The sequence below is a fragment of the Emydura macquarii genome, unplaced genomic scaffold (assembly GCF_026122565.2).
Source record: "Emydura macquarii macquarii isolate MOO-44397 ecotype Brisbane River unplaced genomic scaffold, CSIRO-AGI_Emac_v2 contig_312, whole genome shotgun sequence".
NCBI classification, from domain to species: Eukaryota; Metazoa; Chordata; order Testudines; family Chelidae; genus Emydura; species Emydura macquarii.
The window spans coordinates 4,857,277-4,878,223 of record NW_027130449.1 but is presented as its reverse complement, the minus strand read 5'-3'; the positions used below and the strand labels follow the sequence as shown (position 1 = coordinate 4,878,223).

The 20,947-nt window shown below is 45.4% G+C and overlaps 1 protein-coding gene across 3 annotated transcripts in view; it reads right to left on the bottom strand.

Moving 5' to 3' along the window:
• Positions 1-18,797, bottom strand: part of ST14 (ST14 transmembrane serine protease matriptase) — a 45,593-nt gene extending 26,796 nt beyond the window's left edge. The window contains exon 1 of one of the 3 annotated variants that reach the window (XM_067563953.1): positions 18,324-18,797. In XM_067563953.1, the coding sequence (XP_067420054.1) occupies positions 18,324-18,431 (108 nt within the window). In that variant the 5' untranslated portion in view covers positions 18,432-18,797. Of the gene's footprint in view, positions 1-16,197; positions 16,459-16,606; positions 16,653-18,323 lie in introns of those variants that run through there. The other 2 variants (XM_067563962.1, XM_067563957.1) reach the window with 2 other exon arrangements.
• Between the last annotated feature and the right edge of the window lie 2,150 nt (positions 18,798-20,947).

Here is a 20,947-nt window from a genome sequence, read left to right as displayed (position 1 = left end):
GGTACCAAACAAAGCACTCCACAGCATGTACAATTCTCCCTCTGGGGAGAGGATGAGAGAGACCACATGACAGATGTTAGTTATTCACAGCTGGAAGGTGCTAGGATATCAGGATGACAAGGGCAGCGTAAGAGCCAATATAGAATAGTAGAAGCGCACAGGTAGTAGCAAAATGTGCTACTGTGGATGCGCCCTTAAATACAAGGGTAAGAAAGTATTAATCTCTCATAGCTGGGGAAACTGAGGCACCGAGAGGCAAAATGACTTGTCAGACGGTGGCAAGGCTGGGAGTTGAGCCCAGGTCTCCTAACCATTAGACATCACTGTTTCTGACACTTGACCATGGAATGTTCATACAGGGACATCCTGCCCGAGAAAAGGACATCAAGAATCAAGCTGTAAAGTTTGCCAGTCTGTGTTTGAGCAGAGCGTTTGAGTGCTAACTTTAATAGAGTCAAGTCTAGGAACAACATCCACCCACCCCCCTATGGCTCAGAGCACCAGCTGACTCATTTGTGGTTTTGACACTTACCGAGGGAACGCCACACAGATGCACGCCAAAGTAGGTTTCAAGGAGCAGAAAGTTTTGCTTACACAGAAGAGCTCTATGGCCTGACTCAGCCCTAGAGCTGAATAGACAGAAACCGAGAAGCTGCAGTGAAGCATTGCTAAACTCGGTGCCACATATGGGAAGGGTTTCTGGAACACTCAGAGTTTCACTTTCTCCCAACCCCCTGTCCCCAGCTCACCTCGCCCCGCACACATACCTGCAATGAGCAAACTCAGCTAGGCCAGGAAGGAACCCAGAAACAGTCTGTGCATTTCCTTCCGTGATTACAGAAAGAGAGTGCAAAGAGGAAGAAGCGAGCGTGTGATATATTCTGCATCTCACTTCTGTTTCTCACCAGCTTTCGAATGGGCCGAGGTTGCACTCACTCGGTACATGCAGCCATGGAAGCAAGGAAGTGCCTAGTTTTACACAGGCTGTATTTCCTGCTTTATGAATCTCCTTCCAAAGCTATGTGCTGGAGGGCACGGCAGAGAGGTTCGAGCTTCAGCCCTGCAGTCTAGATCCACCCTACTAAAAGGGGTTCATATCCCAGCAGGCTACCCCAGCCTTTCATCCTGCCACATATTCCGTGCTCCATAGAGTTCACCAGGCCTTTCTGAACCTCTTTGACACCCCAAAGGCTTATTGGCTAGGAGGGGATATTAAGAACCCCAATGCACTTTTCAGGAAAGCAGGGGTTGGGAGCCCCAGTTCGTTGGGCAAGTATCCACTCCCCATAGCAAGCTGGGCATTGATGGCTGCCCCCCTTCTCACCCCAGAGGTGGCTGCATTTCTGTGCTGAAGGGGTGTAATTTGTGAAACACTCTGGGATCCTTCAGGTTGAAATGTGCCATGTAACAAGTCAGCCGCCTCTTCCCTTGAGCACTGCAGCCTACTCCAACCTGTCCCTAACACTGCTGACCAGCTCACCATCCCCTCCCCTTGCCCTGACCCTGTCACCTCTCCTCAAGGCTCCTTCCTGGCTCTCCACAACAAATCCAAAGACTCCTGAAGGTGAGGTCTACTCAGCCCTCCTCCAATCCATGTATCTGCTCTTCCAGGCTCTTTGTCCTTGTGCTTGCAAAGCTCTGCATTACTTCCTTCCTGTACTCTCATCTCTTCCCCAGGAACCTTTCCAAACCCTCTTTCCCAAGCCATTGCCCTAGGTTTTATCTAATTTCTATCACAAGCAGCCCATGACAGAGAACACATCCTACTGAAGATTTGTAAGGCACTACGTAAATATAAATCTCTATAAGTAATTATTAAAATGGTCATTGAAAGGCCATAGATACTAAAGAAACATAGTATCGTTCTCATTGGCTTTTTCACGGCTTCTTCTAGTTACTAGCAGAATTAATAGTCCAAGAATCAAATGCACATCACCACCATGAAGCCCTGGGAGTTTGATCTATTCAGATGGCTTCTAGCACAGTTGGTTGTATTTCCATCAGCTGATTCTCTGGAGCATTGGTAGTAGCCCTCTCACAGTCACCACCCTCAGCTAGGACTTGATAATCAGACTGGTTGTCCACCAAAAGAGGGAGAAGAGCAGAACCACCATGAAGTCCACAAGGGACCATAACATACAGACCTAGTTTACCTAGGGAGCATGTACCATGGTGCTGTGTGCAATAGAAAATCATACCACTGACTGCCACAAAAATTGAAATATTGCACAAATGGACCCATTTATCACGCTTATTAATCAGGATGGACAAACAGAAACCAACTGGAACCAAAGCTTCTTAGAGGTTTTGACACATTTCTCTTCAGTATCAGTAACTGGCCATAACCAGAAGTAATATAATACCTCCAGAAAGGTAATTTTCCACAATATTGCCAACTCTTCCGATTTTACCATAATTCATTATATCAGTTGCTTTTCTAAAAGCCCCAGCTCCTGATGTCACGTTATCACATGAGAACCTGAGCTTTATTTATTTCAAATTAAATGTCTAGCATCAGGGTTGCAGAGAAAAGCTTGAAAATGCAAACCCTGAAGACTCAGAAAGCAGAAAGAAAATAAAAAGCCTCCAGTGTATTATTTAAAAACAAAAATCTCATCATCTTTGAGCCAATCTGATAGGTTTTTAGAATTTGATTCATGATCTTGGACTGTTTGGGGATGGCAATGCTGTTCTCGCCAGATTCAGCAATGTGCTCGCAATCCCCCGGGCAACCTTCTTCCTGGGAGGCTTCCAGTCCAGTTCTGCTGACCACAAGGTTCAGAAAAGAATAAAGGTTGGCTGGATGCTTTTCTGAATCCAGCCGTGACCCTCTGCGGTCCTCTCCTCTCCAACTCCAATACAACCCAAGAGTCACAACTGCACACCACTAACCGTCCCAAAATCACAGCTCTTTGGGAGAGAAGAGCACTCCAGGCATCCCCAATGGCTGCAAGAGCCCTTGCGGCAGCTGCCACAAGGGGACAACTTCGCATGTTTGAATTCTATTCCCTTCGTGCCTCTCACAAGCTTTGCTCCCGATTAGCAGAAGGGAAGAGCAGCCTGCTCTTTGCTTAGAGAGGGAAAGAGAACGCTCACTTTTTTGTTCAGAAAAACAAGATCTGGGGCTGCTAGTCCTGGCCCTTTCAAATTCCACCTGCCCTGCAAGGTGAATTCATTAAACAATGCTGAGCTGCTGCAAGACACGGCCTTCCCTTCCTGCAGGGCAGGTGGAATGTGAAAGGACCAAGATCACAAGTAGCCCAGTGGCATGATCTTTAATGACATGCATTAGCATTCCCAGCCTGCCACACACGCAGCCCAGAGACAGGAAGTAGCCCGATATTGCATCCCTGAAAGCCTCACTCCAAATTCTTCCAGAGAGGAGACTTAATGGTAAGGGGCAGAGGGAGCAGCTTGCACTGCTGCTCATCATGCCACGTGCGCTCTATGGTTAAAACAGGAACCTTCAGTCTCCAGGACAGCTGATGTGGCACCTTCCACGCGCTGCTATATTCCATGAAAACCCCAGAAGATTCAGCTTTACAAAATAAAATCAGGGGCCTAAAATCATTCACCAAATCAATTCAGTTCAGAACCTGGAAGCAGAGTCGCCTGTTCCAGTCTTTGCCTTATAGTTCTCTGACCATCTGGCCACAAGTCCTCCCTAGCTAATGCATAATCTGTGGGCTGGTTTCCTTTGATCTAGTTCATTGACTCTACCCCCGATGACTCAGCTTTAAATTATAGGATAAAAACGTGCTGCTGGATAGGCTACAGCTGGATTCATTTGTCACTGGTGGGGCATCATTTCAGTCGCTGGATGGCAGCACAGAGCCCTGTTCTCCCTTCACATCACTCTCGAGACAAAAGGCCATCTATCCTTTTAACCCACACTCAGAGCTTCAGCCCTTTTGGCAGAGGCGGAAATCTACAATTTCTCCTCCTTAGTAGCGCAGATGACTAAACATGAAGGAAAAGGACAGACGCTCAACTAACGTCAACAAGACTCTGACAAATTAGTAAAACAAACAAACAAAACCTAAAAAACCAAAACCACAACCCATAAACCAAACCTTCTACACCCAGTTTTTTTTCCTCCTCTGAAAAACAGATTTTGCAATGAGGGAATTCACACTGGTATTGGGCGAACTTTGTTCTTGTTTTGCAATGTATCAGTGATGTCCATAATACCAAAGGATCCAAGAGCGCCAAAATCACAGCTGAGAGAATCACTGATTTTATGGCTCAGTGATCAAATTGAAAAATTTGGAAGGGAAAAAAAAAAAAAATCAGTGTGCCAGACCCTGAAGTCACACACTTCCACAGTAGTAGGCATGTGGCTTCCATGTATGCAAAATGTGGGCCTTTGGACACAAGAGATTCCTGTCTCTCCATAGTCGCACATTTGCCACACCTCCCAACCTCCTTTTTTCAGTTCTGGGTCACACTTCCTAAAACTCTGGCCCAAATTTAGGTCTGATTCCACACTAACCTCTGTGTCATGTGATATATAGAATACTTCGCTCTTATTTTACATCCTCCAAGTGCTATAGGAATATTAACAAATTAGAGCTAATTTAAAAAAAAACCCAAAAAAACGCACGGATTTCAGATGAGGTTAAATATGCCCATGTGTCTTGGAATGAGACCTGCTAATTCACACCAGCTCTCAGCAGACCTAGGCTCAGGCCAACCACCTTTATGTGAAGACAACCTTCTCATTCCAAACTCTGGAGAAGTCTGGATCCAAACTACATAGCTTAGACTCAAGTTTGCATTATGAGCTCTTTAGGGGACCATGTTCTCAAATGGCACTGCCATTTCTAAGCCCCCTACTCATTCTGGAGTAACCCATTCACAGTGCTGATCACTATTCCCTGAAATACAACTAGTCTGAACCCTGCATATCCCAAGCACAGGATAGATCTGAAGACAACTGCTATGATGATACAAGATAGAGATGAAAGAGATTCATCTCCTTGGTTAAATCTTAATGATTGTTCCCTATCATATATTTCATCTTCCCTTTTTTTCCTATTAGGCCCATCACTGCAGTATCTGTAACACTTTCCAGATAAACCATATTTTACATTGCAAGGTTGCTAGAGGTCTTCAAGGAGTCTCCTCCCTAGTCTACACTAGAAGAGTTTTGCCAGTAGAGAGAGAGAGCTTATACTGAAGAAGAGCATCCCACCATCTCCAGAGAAACTATACCATTAAGTTTTCACTTTGCTCATATTTTCTGTCCTTTTCCTCCTGCTGCATCACCCCAGCAAATTCCTCTGGCTTCTGCTGTTGCGAATGCCTAGCTTGGATTAGCTGTTATCCATGCCAGTGAGGGTCCAATCAGTAGCAGCACAGCATCCCGCACGGAAATGTTACACACCGATCGGGCAAGAGGATTAGAGACATCAATCACTTGGGACAGAGCCCAAGCCATTGCCCCTGGGCTACGGTGACATAACATGCCCTTAATCGAGAGTGTGTCTTCACTTTGGCTTAGTGCCTACCTGGCAGCAAGTGTTTCCTTCATGGACATTAATTCTCAGGGGTACGGAAAGGAAATGTGTCTTCCCTGCCCTTTGCCGCCTAGCCCCCTTTTGTCCACTGCAAGGCAACGGCTTCAAGGTAGCAATAGTAAGCATGTTTCATTTTCAAAGCAGCGTAAAGAGGGTTGGGAACCGGGAATCTAAGTCCCTTATGCTGCTTTGAAAATCCCAGCCTCACAGCTCTTTACACAAATAGGTACGAGTCTTGTTTTACAGCTGGGGAAACTGAGGCAAAGATAGTGAATGGAATGAATGGTCCAGTTGTCAGAGCATTAGCCTGGGGCTTGGGAGACAGACTCCCTGTGACAGCTTGGGCAAGTCACTTAATCTCTGTGTGTCTCAGTTCCTCATCTGTACAGTAGGGATAATAGCACTGCCCTGGCCTCACAGGGGTGTTGTGAGGATAAATATGTCGAAGACTGGGAGTCACTTAGCTACACCAGGAAGGGGAGCCATGAATAGAATCCAGGTTCCCCAAATCCCATTCCCCCACGGTAACTACTCAGGTCTGCCTTCCTAACACAGAGATGTACAGAACTGAGAAACCCTCAGCTAGGCCGGAAACAGGGTTTTCTGGCTAGAAGGGCCTGGATTGTTCTTTGGCGCACGCACAAGTGCTCAGTTTCCTGCCCAGCACAACAGCCTCAGCAAAGCTGCCTTCTCAGAGGGATTGTGGAGTCACGCCCCACGTTATGGAAAAAGTCCCCACCCTACACACACATCAAGTCAGGCACCTTGGATGTTTAGCTCATCCCTGGCGGTAACCTTGCTATCAAAGAAATAAAAGCTATCCAGGGGGGCAGTGGGTTCTAGTGGTCAGAGCAGTTGGGGGGACTGGAGTCTGGAGTGAATTGTAGCGACTACAGCAGAGATGGACTGGGAGTCCAGACCCCTGGGTTCGATGCCTGGCTCTGGGATGGAAGTAGGCTCTTCTAGTGATTACAGCAGAGGGGGGACTGGGAGTCAGGACTCCTGGGTTCTACATCATGGTTGATCAGCTCCCTCTGTGGCTTTGGGCAGGTGGGGGATAAGGGGACTAACCCACTTGGAAATGGGCAAAGGGTTGTAAACTTAGTTTTTAATAGTGATTTGAGCCCCTCTGCATGTCTCGTCCCAGTAAGGCGGTCGGAGAGCCTTGAAAGCTGCTCCTAGCACAGATCTCAGGACCAATCTCACATGTCACTGTTCTGGCTGGTCAAGCTGAGTTCTGTTCTCGCCCAGGCAGCGTGCCTGTGAACGGCAAGTGCCCTCCAGCTTTGCCGTTACATTCAAAGCTACCTGAAAGCAGGGGAACGCCATTCCCGACACACCCCAGTACAGACAGGCGCTGGGCCATGAGCCACCCAGTGCTCTGGGCTGAAACGTTAACAGGGCAGTTGCTTTTCCCATCCTCCAGGTGCAGCTGTTCACTTTGTGGTAACGTCTGGCATGGAGGAGGATTGGAGGTTCCTTGAGAAATAAGCCTCTCCCTTTTCCGTGATCCGGCTGCTTGAGGTATTTTTAGACAGGTATTGTGATCAGTCTAGAAAAACCAGAACTTCAAGAGCGGCAATGAGTTATGCTGCCTGCAGTAAGCCCAGAGCTCACACGTGGGCAGCAGGGAGAAAAGAGAGCTGCGTCAGGTCCCTGAACTAAGAAGGTTTTACTGAAAAGCAGACACACCCAGCCGGCAGAAAGGAGCTGATGGGATCCCCCGCTCAGAGAGCCAGGCTGTATTTGGAGCCTGACGCTTTATCACTATGGTGACACAGATGAGCTCACGATCAGAGGGATCAGCTTCTCCAGCTGGCAGACAGATCATGGGTGGGCATGGCAGCGGGGCATGCCGCTCACGGAGCAAGCAGCCACTGCTCAGTGTCACGGCCTTCGGACGCTGTGCTGTTCAGAAGGTCGAGCCGCTACAGTTTGAGACACCTGATCTAACAGCACATGGGATTTAAAATACAGCCATTTGGGAATGAACTGGCTGGTTTGTTTGCGCACGTGAAAGCGTGTACACAACTTCCTTCTGCTGGATGGGATTAGAAGTGTTCAGCTGTGTGCCATTGGCCCTATACAGCTTGCAGCTAATAGTGAGTCTCCTTAGCTGAAGTGAGTGGAGGGCCGTGTTTTTGGAGAGGGAGAATCAGACAGTCCTAGCCTGCTGTCACCCTACAGTTCTGAGTGGCCAGGCCATGGAACATAGCGAGAGCAAGAACAGACACTACTGATGCAACAAGCTATCCAACTACCTAGTATGTGTGTGTTAGTGGGCTTCCCCCAGGCTGCTAGGGGTCCTGCTCCCACCACCCACTCACTCCACACTGGGGGAGGAAGGGGACATCTCTTTGCTTCTTCCCCAGCTCTTCTCACAACACAAACATGAGAACGAGCGAGGATTTTTATTTAACAACAAAAAGACACCTCCCCATCCCACCCCAAGCAGGAGCCGAAGCTGGAATTTTCAAGTCAAGTGCACAGCCCCACAGGTGCACACCCTCCAACCCTGCAAAATGGAGCGTGCAGACAGTTGCTGTCTGTGGCAAATGCTTCCTGAAGATCTGGGCCTCAGAGGAACAGAGGCCCCATCTCTGGCGAGCGACTGAGCAATGCACAAGGCACAGACTCAGTGCTGGATCCTTATCCTTCATCAGCCTCCAGTTTCACCCAATATCTGCTCTCCTCAAAACGCCAATTCCTGAGTTCCAGAAAGGGCTATGGGTCCTACCTCCAGGTGAGTATCAGGATTTACTAAGAGACAGGGTAACTGTGAGCTTTCTAAAGCCCTGGCGTGTGTGGAGCCAGCAGCTTCAATCCAGGCTGCAAGCTTCAGTTTGCTCCGCAGCTCCACCGGAGAAAGCTGCAGGGCAAGAGTCAATCAGGAAGAGTGAGCAATAGGAGTTGAAAGGAAGGCGATCCCGGAAAGTCAGTTCAACTACAGGACAGCATGGCCCAGGCGTCAGGAACCCTGGCATCACCTTTGTCCGTTATTAATGCAATGCCCAGAGACGAAGAAGACACTTCACAGCAGTCCACCACAAAGAGCTTGTAGCCTAGCTCATGGCATGCCGAGAAGGGATGTAACAAGGTAGAACCAGTGGGGCAGGGAGGGATGGGGCTACAACATGTCATGAGTGTTCCACACAAGCTTTTCAAAAGCCTGTTTCAACCTCCATTTCTGAACCATTTCCGGTTGGAGCAGAGGTCAAAGCCAGACGTAGGGACTGGGACAAGGGTGGCACTGGAATCGAGATTCAGGGACAAGCTGGGGTCAGAACTGAGATCAGAGTCCATAGATAGGCCAGAATCAGTACCACAGCTGGAGTCCAGGTGCAAGCCAGGGATTGAAGCCGGATGGTCTGAGTCCAGGGACAAGGCAAGTGAGTTCCATCACCGAGGTCCAGGTCCAGGTCCAAGGTCAAATCCAGAGCGTCAGAGTCCGAGGAGGGTCAGGAAGCGGAGGCAAGGCTGCAGCAAGTCTGTAATGGGACTGGAGCAAGGCTGGTGTAGGTCACGGACAAGACTGGACCAGGACTCAGACAAGGCTGGGCCCGGAACAGGATCGAGAGCAGTCTGGGAGTCTCGAGAGCCTGATACACTGCGAGGCTACAGGCAGGTTCCTGGTGGATGACACTGTTGCACAGACTGATCTGCAGCTCTGGCAGGGTTGGAGAAATACCGGGGGAGGGGGTCATCTGACTCTACTCCAGACAGGCTACTGCCACATGCCTGACAACTGAGTTGCTGCAGACTGTGTGGGAAGAGTGAGTGTAGCTGGGTTGTTGCTGCATGTGGGTGATCTGCTGGAGGGGCAGCTGAGGGAGAAGCCCTGCTTGGGTTGAGGATTTGCCTTGCACACCCACTGTCAGCAATGGGTAAGTTTTACTCACATGAGATAGCACATCTTCCCCTTTGCATGTGCTACACTTGAGTCCCATCTCTTCTCCATCACAGCAGCATTCTGAGATACACACTACAAAAGCTGGAGACATGAAACTCTAGGCATGCATAACACTCAACCCGATACGATCTAGCCAAGCAATCACTTCGGCTCACGGGTCCGTCCTTTCCAAGGCCTAGCTACCATTTCTTCTGGTCTCTGTACAGACCTGCAAGCATCTCGAGGTGCTAGTGAGACAAGTATTGAGAGAAACGCTGAAGCAAGAGTGTCTGGACAAGAAGAGAGCCCAGCAGATGTCAGGGGTGGAAAGCCAGAGGGCTGGCTGAGGAGCTCCAGGAGAAGGCAGTTCTCATCTGACCAAGCAGGGCTGCTGGAGTGGAGCCAGCATCTGACCTTGATTCAGCGCCGTTCGGTTCAGCCAATTTTTTGTTGTCATCTGTAAATAAGTCTTTCAATTCAACACTTCACTTCCCAGCTAGTGAATCCAAGAACCTGCACCCCAGGTCACAGCTGCCCAGGCTGATGTTTAATAAGAATTAGTAAAATAAACACCAAATATGAAGCCTGGGGCTAGATCTACACTGGGAAGGTCTTGGCGGGACAGCTATCCCGGTATGCTACATTGGCAAAGCACTCCTAGTATGGACACAGCTTAGATCAGCAAAACCACATAGCCTTGCCAATAAAACTGTGTCCACACTAAGGGATTTGCTGTTACAGTTACATCAGTCAGGGATTGCACCTCATCACAGCTATGTCTGGTAAAAGTCTGTAATACAGACTCGACCAGAGCACGAGTGCCAGCAGGGGCAAAAAAAAAAGCATCACATCATTCAACTCTTAGCCTTCCAAACCAGAGTCTCTGAGCTTGGGATACTCCAAGCCTGCTAAACAAATGGACTGTGCTTGGATTCCCCATAAACACCTATATGCTCAAGAGAGACTAATTCGAGAAAGACTTGCATCCGGACAAATTTACACCCAACTCTATGTTTGAGACAAAAGTGGCTGATGCTGCTCCTTTTGGAGTCAATGGCAAAGCTTTCCTGGATTTTAGCAGGAGTGAGGCTATAGACAGACAGATGAAAATTTGCTCACATTTGGGTTTGCAATAACAAACTTTCCATAAAAATCCTAAGAGTAACAGATGCATTTCTATCACTAAGATTTCCACACACACACATTCAGTGATTCTAATGGAAACATGGGTTTTTGTTGTTGTTTTGTTTAAAACCCAGTAAGGGCATGATTTTCACATTACATTATTCATATTCATTTGAATAGGAATTGGGTAGCCCAACCCTTTGGATTGCTTTGAAATATCTCATCCTAAATATTCCCCTGCAACTAATGTAAGGCCACCACAGTGCCATATCCCAGAGCCAGGAAGCGAACTGACCAGTCAGTAACTAACCACTAATATGAAATAGACTTATCTATTTTTGCTGTCCCAGCACAAAAACCTAATCACGTAGTATTACAGTTGAAACCAAACATTAAAATAAATACTGTAAGATGTAACAAAGATAACGATTAAAAAAAAACACACAATCTACAAGGGATTGTAGCCCACAGTGAGTTTTCAGCAGAATTCCTCATTGAAATCAATAGAAAGTTCTGCTTAAAACCAATACTCAAGACTACAAAAACCAAAATAAGAAGTTAGGTTACCAAAAATCATGAGATTTAAAAAACAAAAACAAACAATACATTTTGGGGGGGTTATTTGCTCTCTGGGTTTTGAGCCCTTGGGACACATTTTCAAGCTTTTCTCTGGAACTATGAAGGTTAGCAGTTCAGCTTTATTATTTATTATTAATTATTATTATTATTATTGGAAGTAGTAAGAGTCTCAGAAAACTCTAGGGCTCCAGGTGCTTTAGGAAATGCACGACAGCTTGTGACAAAATCATGGACAGCCAGCACATGGAGTGTTTGACAAAGTAATCTAAACAATTCAAAAGACAAAAAATTCACATTTGCAAAGTTTGCAAGTAAATATAAAGTAATTTGCGAGTTCTCACTTATTGGCTCTAATGTACGGTTGTGGGAGTGAAATGGGGTCACTTGATAGAGATCAAACCGAAGAGTTGTGCAGCACCAGATACAGTGCAAGCTACCAATACAGTTGCATGAGGAGCCAGCAGAGTGTCAGCATTGTTCAACCAATTCAGCTTGATAATAGTGTTGTGCCCAGATCTTTGGTAAACTCTGTTTGTACCATTATCAAAAGATATAACAAGAGGTTATCAGTAGTCCTTTCATGCAGGGCTTGAATAGACTTTTGATAAGACTACACACATTTGAAGATAGGGTGCTTGAAACTAATCAAGCTTAGTGCAGTTCCAACAAGGACAGCAGAGAAATCCTGTCAGTCTCTGCATTTTAATTCCTCCCCAGTTCCTTATTAAGGACAATTACATTATAAAATGGAGATTAACCAAAGAAAGGAATGAGATGCAGGAAATGAGACACACAGGGTCCTGCTGACACATAAGTGTCCTTCCTGACAAAGGGGACCAACAGGAATCAGTCAGCATAATTCCAGTAAGGATGGCTGAGTGTGCCATGCCTGGTTTGAAGCTGCCTTCTCAACTCCGCATGGGGCCAGTTCATACTGTTGCCCTCCTGAGTCAGATGAGAAACTGAATTCCATGGTGTTTATTGTGGAGGATTCTCATGGAGGACACTTGAAAGCCAAGGCCTATTTTGCTCTGCACAGACATTAAAGATTTGATTCAGTGCCCCAGGCCAGGGTTACCTACCCAGCCACTTCTGGGCAGTGTGCTGCATGCCTGCTGGCTGCTGCCCTGCACCCTAGAAGTGGCTGCATTAGACATGTGGATGGAATTTTACATAAGACTTCAGAATTCTTTGGAATACAAAGTTACTTTATGGTCCTGATTCTGATCTAACTCAAACCAGTAAAACAACCGTCATTTCAATGGATATTAAACTCCAATTTATATTTGCGTATGTGAAAAAGGACGCAGGCCCCGACTCTTGTGTGCGCCCGTTAAGAAAAGCAGCTCTCCATTACAATTGTGCAGAAGTAAAGATTTTTAAAAAGCCACCCACAAGGAACTGTCTCCCTCAAGGAGTTTCGAGCAGAATCCCTCACTGAAATCAATAGGGAGTTGCACTTAAAACCAAATAGTTAAGACTCAATCTTGCACACCAAGTGCACACTGGCTTCAGTGGGAATTTGGGATGTGCAGTCTGATGTACCCCGTTTGATGCTGTCACCATTCCTCAGAGGCACCCAGCACGCTGCGTGGCTGGTTGGTCTGTCTAGACTGTAAGCTCCTGGGGCACAGGCAGTATCACAATTCATACTGCATGGACCACCCTCTCAGGTTTTTTAACTAAGCATAAATACAAATCTTGGTTTTTCCTCCCCAAGATGGAACATGTTCATGACATTCCCTCATTAGTCACCTGATGCCATTTAACTAGCAATAAATGGCAGTAGATGCATATGGCAGCCCTCTCCTGTCTAGGTGTTCAGATCACCGTACAGTCAAAGAGAAAACAGTGAGGAATTCAATACCTAGCAATGGTCTCCCTGAATAGTGAAGGTCAGAGCCAGACTTTGCCAGAGGGTTGGTTTTTTAAAAAAAATGGGGGAGGGGAGAGAATCCAGGTTACAATTCAGGCCCATTAAGACAAACAACAGAAGACAGATGCAAGCACTTTCCATGCGTGTGGTGCGGTGTGTGGCTGTTCTGTATATAAGCCTGATTTATATATATTTTGTCTGTTTGTAGATTTATTACTAGATTTCCAGCAGTCATTGATTCCCCCCCATGGAGTTTTAAGTGTCTAGCATTTTAATTTAAATATTTAAGGACCAATTCCACGCCCCCCCCCAAAAAAAAAAAAAAAAAAAAAAAAACACACATGGGAGGACCCCTAAGAAACTCACCCCAGCCGCTTCCGTTTCGTCAGACACTAACCCAGAGAGAGTAGATGGCAATTCTATTATTTTACCATCCATACCAGCTGGCAGGGATTTTACTTTTAATTAATGTAAGAAAGCTGTTCCCACCTAGAACTCCACTGCTACTGCTGCTCTGAAACCTACCATTTGTGCTAAAGAAAAATCTCCATTATTATTCTTAGCAGTCTTGGCTCTCTGACACAGCCAAATAGATTTGTTGCCAACTCCTGAGATATTTGGCATTCAAAAAACCACACATACAGCTCCTAGAGGCAGGTCATTAGGTGATATTCTCAGCTCTATCTTTAAAAAAGGAGGAAAAGAATTATAAACCAGCCAGCCTAACTTCTGGAACCTAGAAAGATCTTGGAAGAAACTAAATCAATTTGTAAGCACCTAGATGATAATAGGGTTATAATTAATAGGCAGTACAGATTTGTCAAGAATAAATCACACCAAACCAACCCAGTTTCCTTCTCTGCCAGGGTTATTGGCCTAGTGAATAAGAGGAAGTACTAGCTGTGATATATCTTGATTTTTGTAAGGCTTTTGACACAGTCCCACATAACATTCTCAAGAGCAAACTAGGGAAATGTGTTCTAGATTAAATCACTATAACAAGGGTGTGCAAGCAAATACAGTTTTTCAACCAATTATTACCAATGGTTTGCTGTCAAAATGAGAGGGTGTCTCTTGTGGGGTCCTGCAGGGGTCTTGTACCATTCAACATTTTTATTAATGGTTTGCATAATGGAGTGGAGAATAAGCTTAGAAAGTTTGCAGGTTAGCACCAAAGGGGTTGCAAGCACCTTGAAGGACTGGATTAGAATTCAAACTGACCTTGGAAAATTGGAGAATTGGTCTGAAATCAACACCATGAAATTCAGTAAAGACTAGTGCTAAGTACTACGTTTTGGAAGGAAAAATTAAGAACAGGTTGGACAAATGTGTCAGGGATGGTCTAGGTTTACTTTGGTCCTGCCTCAGTTCAGAGGGCTAGACTTAATGACCTCTCAAGGTCCTACCATTCTGTGATTCAAACAAACTATTATAAACAATCTAACTTCCTAGGCTTCTTGGTTGCAGAGATAAACTTGAAAGTGCACCTTAAAGGTTCAAAACACCAGAAGGCAAATATCCTCCCCGCCCAAAAAAAGTGTTTATTTACCATCGGATAATTTTTAAGCCGGTGATATGACAGGGAGTAAGGGTTGTGATTCATAACTTTGAACAGTTAAGTTTGGCAAGACTGAAAATACCTACTGCTCCTGTTGGACAAACATTTTTTCTTTTGCCAAAGGCTGGTGGTAGGGAGACAATGTTTGTAGGGCAAGCACTGAAAGGACTCATGGTTTGGAGTTTCATGGATGAAAAAAGTTTCTTGTGTCTCTTTGCATTTTAAGCTTCCTTCCTGTATCACTCCCATGTGCTTTTTCATGTCCTGTTTGATAAACTTGAGAGCCCTGCAATCTAAGGAGGATGTCAAACAGCAGGGAGTTTTAACTAAAACTAGTCCGATCCCTAAAAGACCTTCAGTTTGCCCCTTCATTATCCCTGTTCTGAAAAGACCCAGTCACTCTTCACCTTGGAAATGCAGCATAAAACATCTTGGATTGCTACCAGCCAACACCATTAGCAAACACACACCTTCTTTTGTTCACAAACTTTTCCCCACCTACTTACCAGCACCTAGGCCTGGCAGAGGAGGGCGGGAGAGGGTAGGTTGAACCATCTTGTTGTCTTTATATTAGCTACTCATCTCTGCTTGATTTTCTTGGTCTGATATTATGGGACAAGCCTTCAATGAAAAGGCTGGAGAATATGTCTCTCTAACCCTCCAATGGATGGAAATAATGCATTTCCCAGATCTGGGTAAATACTAAAATTTTGGCCCAACACAACCCATGTATTCATTTTTAATAGAATTCACAACACTGCCTAGTCATTTCCCCCCACAAAGAAGCAATTTCTGTTTGCAGAGCAAAGGCCTCAAATAATTGGGCTCATGAGTTGTGATTGCTATATTCGGGGTGAGATTGGCAGAGGCCCTGGGGAGTTTTCACCTTTGTCTGTAGCATGGGTCGCTTTCAGGTTTAAATTAGTATAAATGGTGGAGTCTCTGTAACTTGAAGTCTTTAAATCAGAATTTGAGGACTTCAGTAACTCAGCCAGGTTGTTAGGGATTTATTACAGGAGTGGGTGAGTAAAGTTCTGTGGCCTGCGATATGCAGGTGGGTCAGACTAGACGGCAAACACACAGACTTCAAGGTGAGAAGAGACCATCTATGATTATCCTCTTGCTCAGAGCAGATTTAACCATGGTTACTGAACTAGTCCTGAATATAGTTTGCCCTTAGCTGCAACTGCAGCAAAACAGTACTTAGTAGTACCAGCTCTGCTGCATGTTGTCAGTCTCAGGTTCTTGCAGCCCTTAACGAACAAGCCCTCTGCTGAAATCACACACTGAAGCAGCAGCAACAACTGCACTCAGACTCTACTGAGAGCTGCAGCGACTAGGTCACCAACAGCCCAAAGGCTAAAATTCATTAGAGTGAAGCGATTGGAATTGTTCCACCAACAAGAAGAAGAAATCAGAGCTTGCTTGCCAATAACCCAGGAAGAGAAAAATCAAGGCTGAATGGTTATTCCTATGAAGAGTTCAACCAGCTCTGGGATAGACAGAATACACAACTCACACAAGTGGCACTAGCACAAAACATTGCTAATAGACACAGTCTGTCCTAATCAGCTCTATGAGGAATTGTAATTGATGTTAGCTGGAACCTGCTTCTCAGCTGCAACACTGATTATCTCCCAACAACTGGCACCTGAAGCGTGGAAGGATGAAAGGAATCAGGCCTTGCCATCTCTTCTCTACTTGGCCAGAAAATGGATTCTTCATCCATGGTACATTTAAGAAACCTGTCACTGTGCATGTTCGGCTCTCATTACCATCAGGGACCCATATGAGGTTTTGTGGATGAGACAGAACAGAATTTGACCCCAAATTTGAGAGAGAACCCCTCCGTTTTCTGTTTAATGAAGGCTCTCAGCAGCATACAACATGAAACTATAAAGGTCTTTACAGAGTGGCTGATCTGCTCAGGCCTGCCTAGATGCAGCTGCAATGACTAATTCTTTAAATCCATAACAGGAAATTAGGCAGAACAGGGCTGGGGAAAGATTATGGTAGAAACTCTGCAGGGAAGACAGAGCTCATCTTCACTATAATGTTACCTCAAGTGTTGCTCCTAAAGTCCCAGCTCCCAACAAAACTCCTTTAATCAATTGCAGTGGTGCTAACTCGAGTTGGCTGGCTTGAAAAGGAGTACAGACTAAACCTCAAGTGATCCCAGGTCATCAGCTAACACAAGCAGGATGCAGATTAGCACCATTAGTCCTCCAATTCCTCCTCACACCATCCTTATGCCCCCCATGACCATAAAGCAGTTAGTGCAACACCAGCATGGAGATAGCAGCTTGACGGTTGTTTTGCAGTATAGCTGCAAGCTAGGCTAACTGAAGAGGAGTAACCTGAGAGTAAATAGCTTGAGCTAACTCTGCATCCAAGACATTAAACAACAGCCTGAGACCAGATAAGGCTATTTTTCTTGCATTAACTAAGTTCCTCATTCAGGGCTAGGAGATGACTCAACAATTCTTCACCATTGCCAGGTAACAATAGCTAAACTAGGAACCCACAGCTCATAAATCTATAACAAAGAGACTGGAAACAAGCTGGGAAACCACTTGCAATTTAGAAAACTGTATATTAAAACAACCCCTAAGTTTTAAATTGGCAGAGATTGCAAAAAGGAGCATACGCTTCTGGGTCAAGACCAATGGTTCAAATCCACCCTCACAAAGTCACCTCTGACACCCTTCAGGAGATAAAACCTCACCAGGATGTTCAACATCTTAACAGGAAACTCCAGTGAAATAATAGCCAAGGCTTTGGAAGTAAGAGGTAAGGCCTGGTTAGAGTGACCCTCTTTCACAAGACAACACAAAACTACTCCCTTAACTGACAAAGCCTGGGCTGCACACACACTTGCTCTGAACCAAATACAGGAATGATTTTGAACTATTTGAGTTAGATCCAGTGCAAAACAGTGTGAATTATTTATACAGTTTAAATTGGGATTATAGCTATTGAAAATATCCATACTCATTTTAACCTAAATCAGTATAAGCCTGGTTTAAACTTGAATTCAGAATACTGAAATTATGTTTTGCACCCATTTAACTAAACTGTTTGTTTTTTAGAGTAATGGATTTTAAGGTGAGAATTAACTAGTCTAACCTCCTATATAACACAGACCACAGCATTTTACCCAGTATCCTAGCCCTGAATGAGGAACTTAGTTAATGCAAGAAAAATAAGTCTATTTAAGACAGTCCATGCAAGGCTGTATGCTTGTTTCACCAAATCAGATTTTAAGTGAGACTGGTTCAAGTCTGCCTGTAGACAAGGCTTGGCAGGGTTTGAACAGGAGCACTCCTGCAGCTAAGGTAAAACTAGATTATAAGATTATCCAACAGTTCTGTTGCAGTGAAAATTGACAACCTTTCTCATCTGAAGAGGTCTGAAAGGCCTAATCAAACCAGATCAAACTCTACCATAAAAGACACACTGGGCCAGAGCAACAACCAATTCCAGAACCTCCAGGCAGCATGTCCTATCTGTTGTAAAGGAGTGGCTGCTTATCTATCCCAAAAGCCAGCAGAGCAGGACGCTTCAGGTCACTCCGCAAGCCTTTGTCACAGCACTAGGAAATGCTTGTAACTCGTTTTATTTTAGAAAGTCCCCAGAAATCTGGATCTGGTGAGCAGGCTCCTTTAGAAGGGGCCCTCCCCATCCCCTTCCTGCACGGGAGAAAGTCACTCAGGCAACAGGAGAGAAGGATCCTTAGAAAACAGCGCCACAAATACAGCTCGCAGGTTGAAGACTCACCTCTTTTCTATTGTACTTCAGCCCAGAATCCAGAGCTTTCATTTTCCCTCCTGGGGGAGGCTGATAGTCATTCATTTTTCTTTCTTCATGAAGCCGATAGTTTTTCATGTTGTTGTCCTTTTTTGGGGGGGGGGGGGGCTCAGGAGTGGTGGTAGGAGTCTGCCCCCAACAATTCAAACTTTTCAATCACAGCGCACACAGCTCCGCCTTCTGCTGCGAACAAAGTCCTTCCTGGTACTTACTGGCTCAGGCTCCAGAGCCCATGGCTGATCGGTTTCAGCTGAAACTCCCAGACCAGGAGAAACTAGCTGTAGCAAGAGCAAGATCTGAGTACTTCCTTCCCCCAGAGGTTACCCTACAACTTGAGTCCCACACTGTGCTTTTCTTTTCTTCTCCTCCCTGTGTTATTTGTCTGGAGTTTTCCTCCCCGCGTCTCCTTGTCTCAGGTAGTTTCAAGGTGTGGCTGTCTCTGTGTGTGTAATCACACGAGATTGCCCTGGCTGGGCCCCTCCCCTCTCTCTTCTTCCTCCTAGCTTGCAGGTGAAAGGAGCAGAAAATGCTCTGTTCCTGCAAAAAAAAAAAAAAAAATCTCATTCAGCAACTCCATTTACCTGCAAGAAGCTGCTGGTCCCTCTCTCTCAGTGGGAGGCATCCAGATGCAGGTGGGTGGTGGCACCTTGTGGGGGTGCCTGCACACAGAGGTGGGGAGCAGGCATTTCATTTATTTTTAACAACTAGAAAAGCTGTAGGTGACCCAACGATTAATTAGATCTGCAGTAACAACGATGGCCCCCTGCACCATAGAAATAATAAAGGAACCCAGCCAGCTAACAGAGCAGCAGAACCACCTTCCCCAAAACCCAATCAAATTTTGGGGATACCCACTTCCAGCCAGTGCTTGGGGAGGTATGTGGAGGGATACACAGGGATTAGTGTTACAGGGGATGCCCCCGACACACACACTGAAACCAAGAGGTAACCGTGGAGCTGATTCCCACTCCTCCGGGGAGACAGGGGAGGTTGTGCTGGGGGAAATGTGCTAATTTCATGCAGGCACAGGGCAATGGTACCATTCCCAATAGAATGCTAAGATGCAATTGACAACCCGGGCCCTATAATAGAACTGGGAAGCAAGAGCAAGTGAACAAAGGGTTGCCCAGCAGGGAGTCTGTGCCAGGAAACACCAGGTCCCACCTTCTAGCTGCTGAGACTAGGTTGCAGATTGCACCAAGGATTCTAAGACCTGGGTGAAAAGTTCCAGGGGGTAGCCGTGTTAGTCTGTATAGAGCAAAAACAATGAGAGTCCTGTAGCACTTTAAAGACTAACAAATTTAATTTCTGCAGGCATAAGCTTTCGTGGGCTATAACCCACTTCGTCAAATGTAAGGAATAGAAATCACATAGGAGTTATATATATATATATATATATATATACATATCCAAGGGTAAGTAACAGGAATGGGAAAGGTAGATAAAAGCAGAGAGTAGTTGAGGCCTATTCACAACTATTGATTAGGAGATGAGAATGTGTGAACAGTGACAATTACTTCTTGTAATGAGATAATGTGTTTGGGCACTGTGGCCTGGTCTACACACAGATTTTTGTACCAGTATAACTATTTTTTGTTAGGAGTGATTTTTTTTTTTTACCAGACTAGTTATACTGGTGCACCCCCTAGTATGGCCAGTTATACTGGTATAAAAGTGCCTTAGATCAGTATAGACTAGTTCCCTTTGTGTATAGCTATACCAGCAAAAAGCAGCTTTATACTGATATCACTGCATCCACAATAGGGAGGCTTCTATACTGCTTTGATAATACCAGACCACTAGTTAAAGCAGCCCCCGTTTTGTGTGCAGCTAAGCTCTGATGAGTCAAGCGAAGGCATTTACTTAATAACAGTTTCAAGAGTGCAGACAAATGCCTTTAGCATCTTCCTTTTTTCTTTTACATTAATTAATACACTAATTAAAGGAGGACATTAAATACAAACGTGAACATAGGGCCAAGACATTCAGTGTTATGGTTCCCACAGCAGCCATAGCATATTGTGCCTATGCCGTCAGACGTTAAGGTTAATACCACATATGGCTGCAGTGGGATTGGTTAGGTCTATCACTAGACTCTGGGATGAACTCAGAAGAAAACCTCGGACCCAAACATCCCAAACTTTGGGGAAACTCTGATCTGGATCCAGATTTGAAAATTATGGCGAGGGCCTATTTATATTGAAACTCTATCCATCCACATTCGTCTCCGTTGCTAGATGGACTAACCAAAATCCCTGAACTCCCTAATTTTTAATCTTTCAAATTTAGGGATGGATTAAGAATAAACAGCACATTCGCAGGGTCTCTTCCAACCCAACTCTTTTCCTTTTAGGCCATGTCTACACTACGAAAGCTTTTGTCAGCATAGCTGTGTTGGTCAGACATGAGGAGGTCTGATTTGTGACCAATATAGTTATGCTGGTAGAAGACCCTAGTGCAAATGCAGTTATACTGGCAAAACTGGGCATTGACGGATATAGATTGTTTTGCTCAGGGAGGCTGAAATAAGCAGCACTACAGGCAAAAACCGTTTTGTCGGTATAAGATGCACCCACTCTGCTAATGTTTTGCTG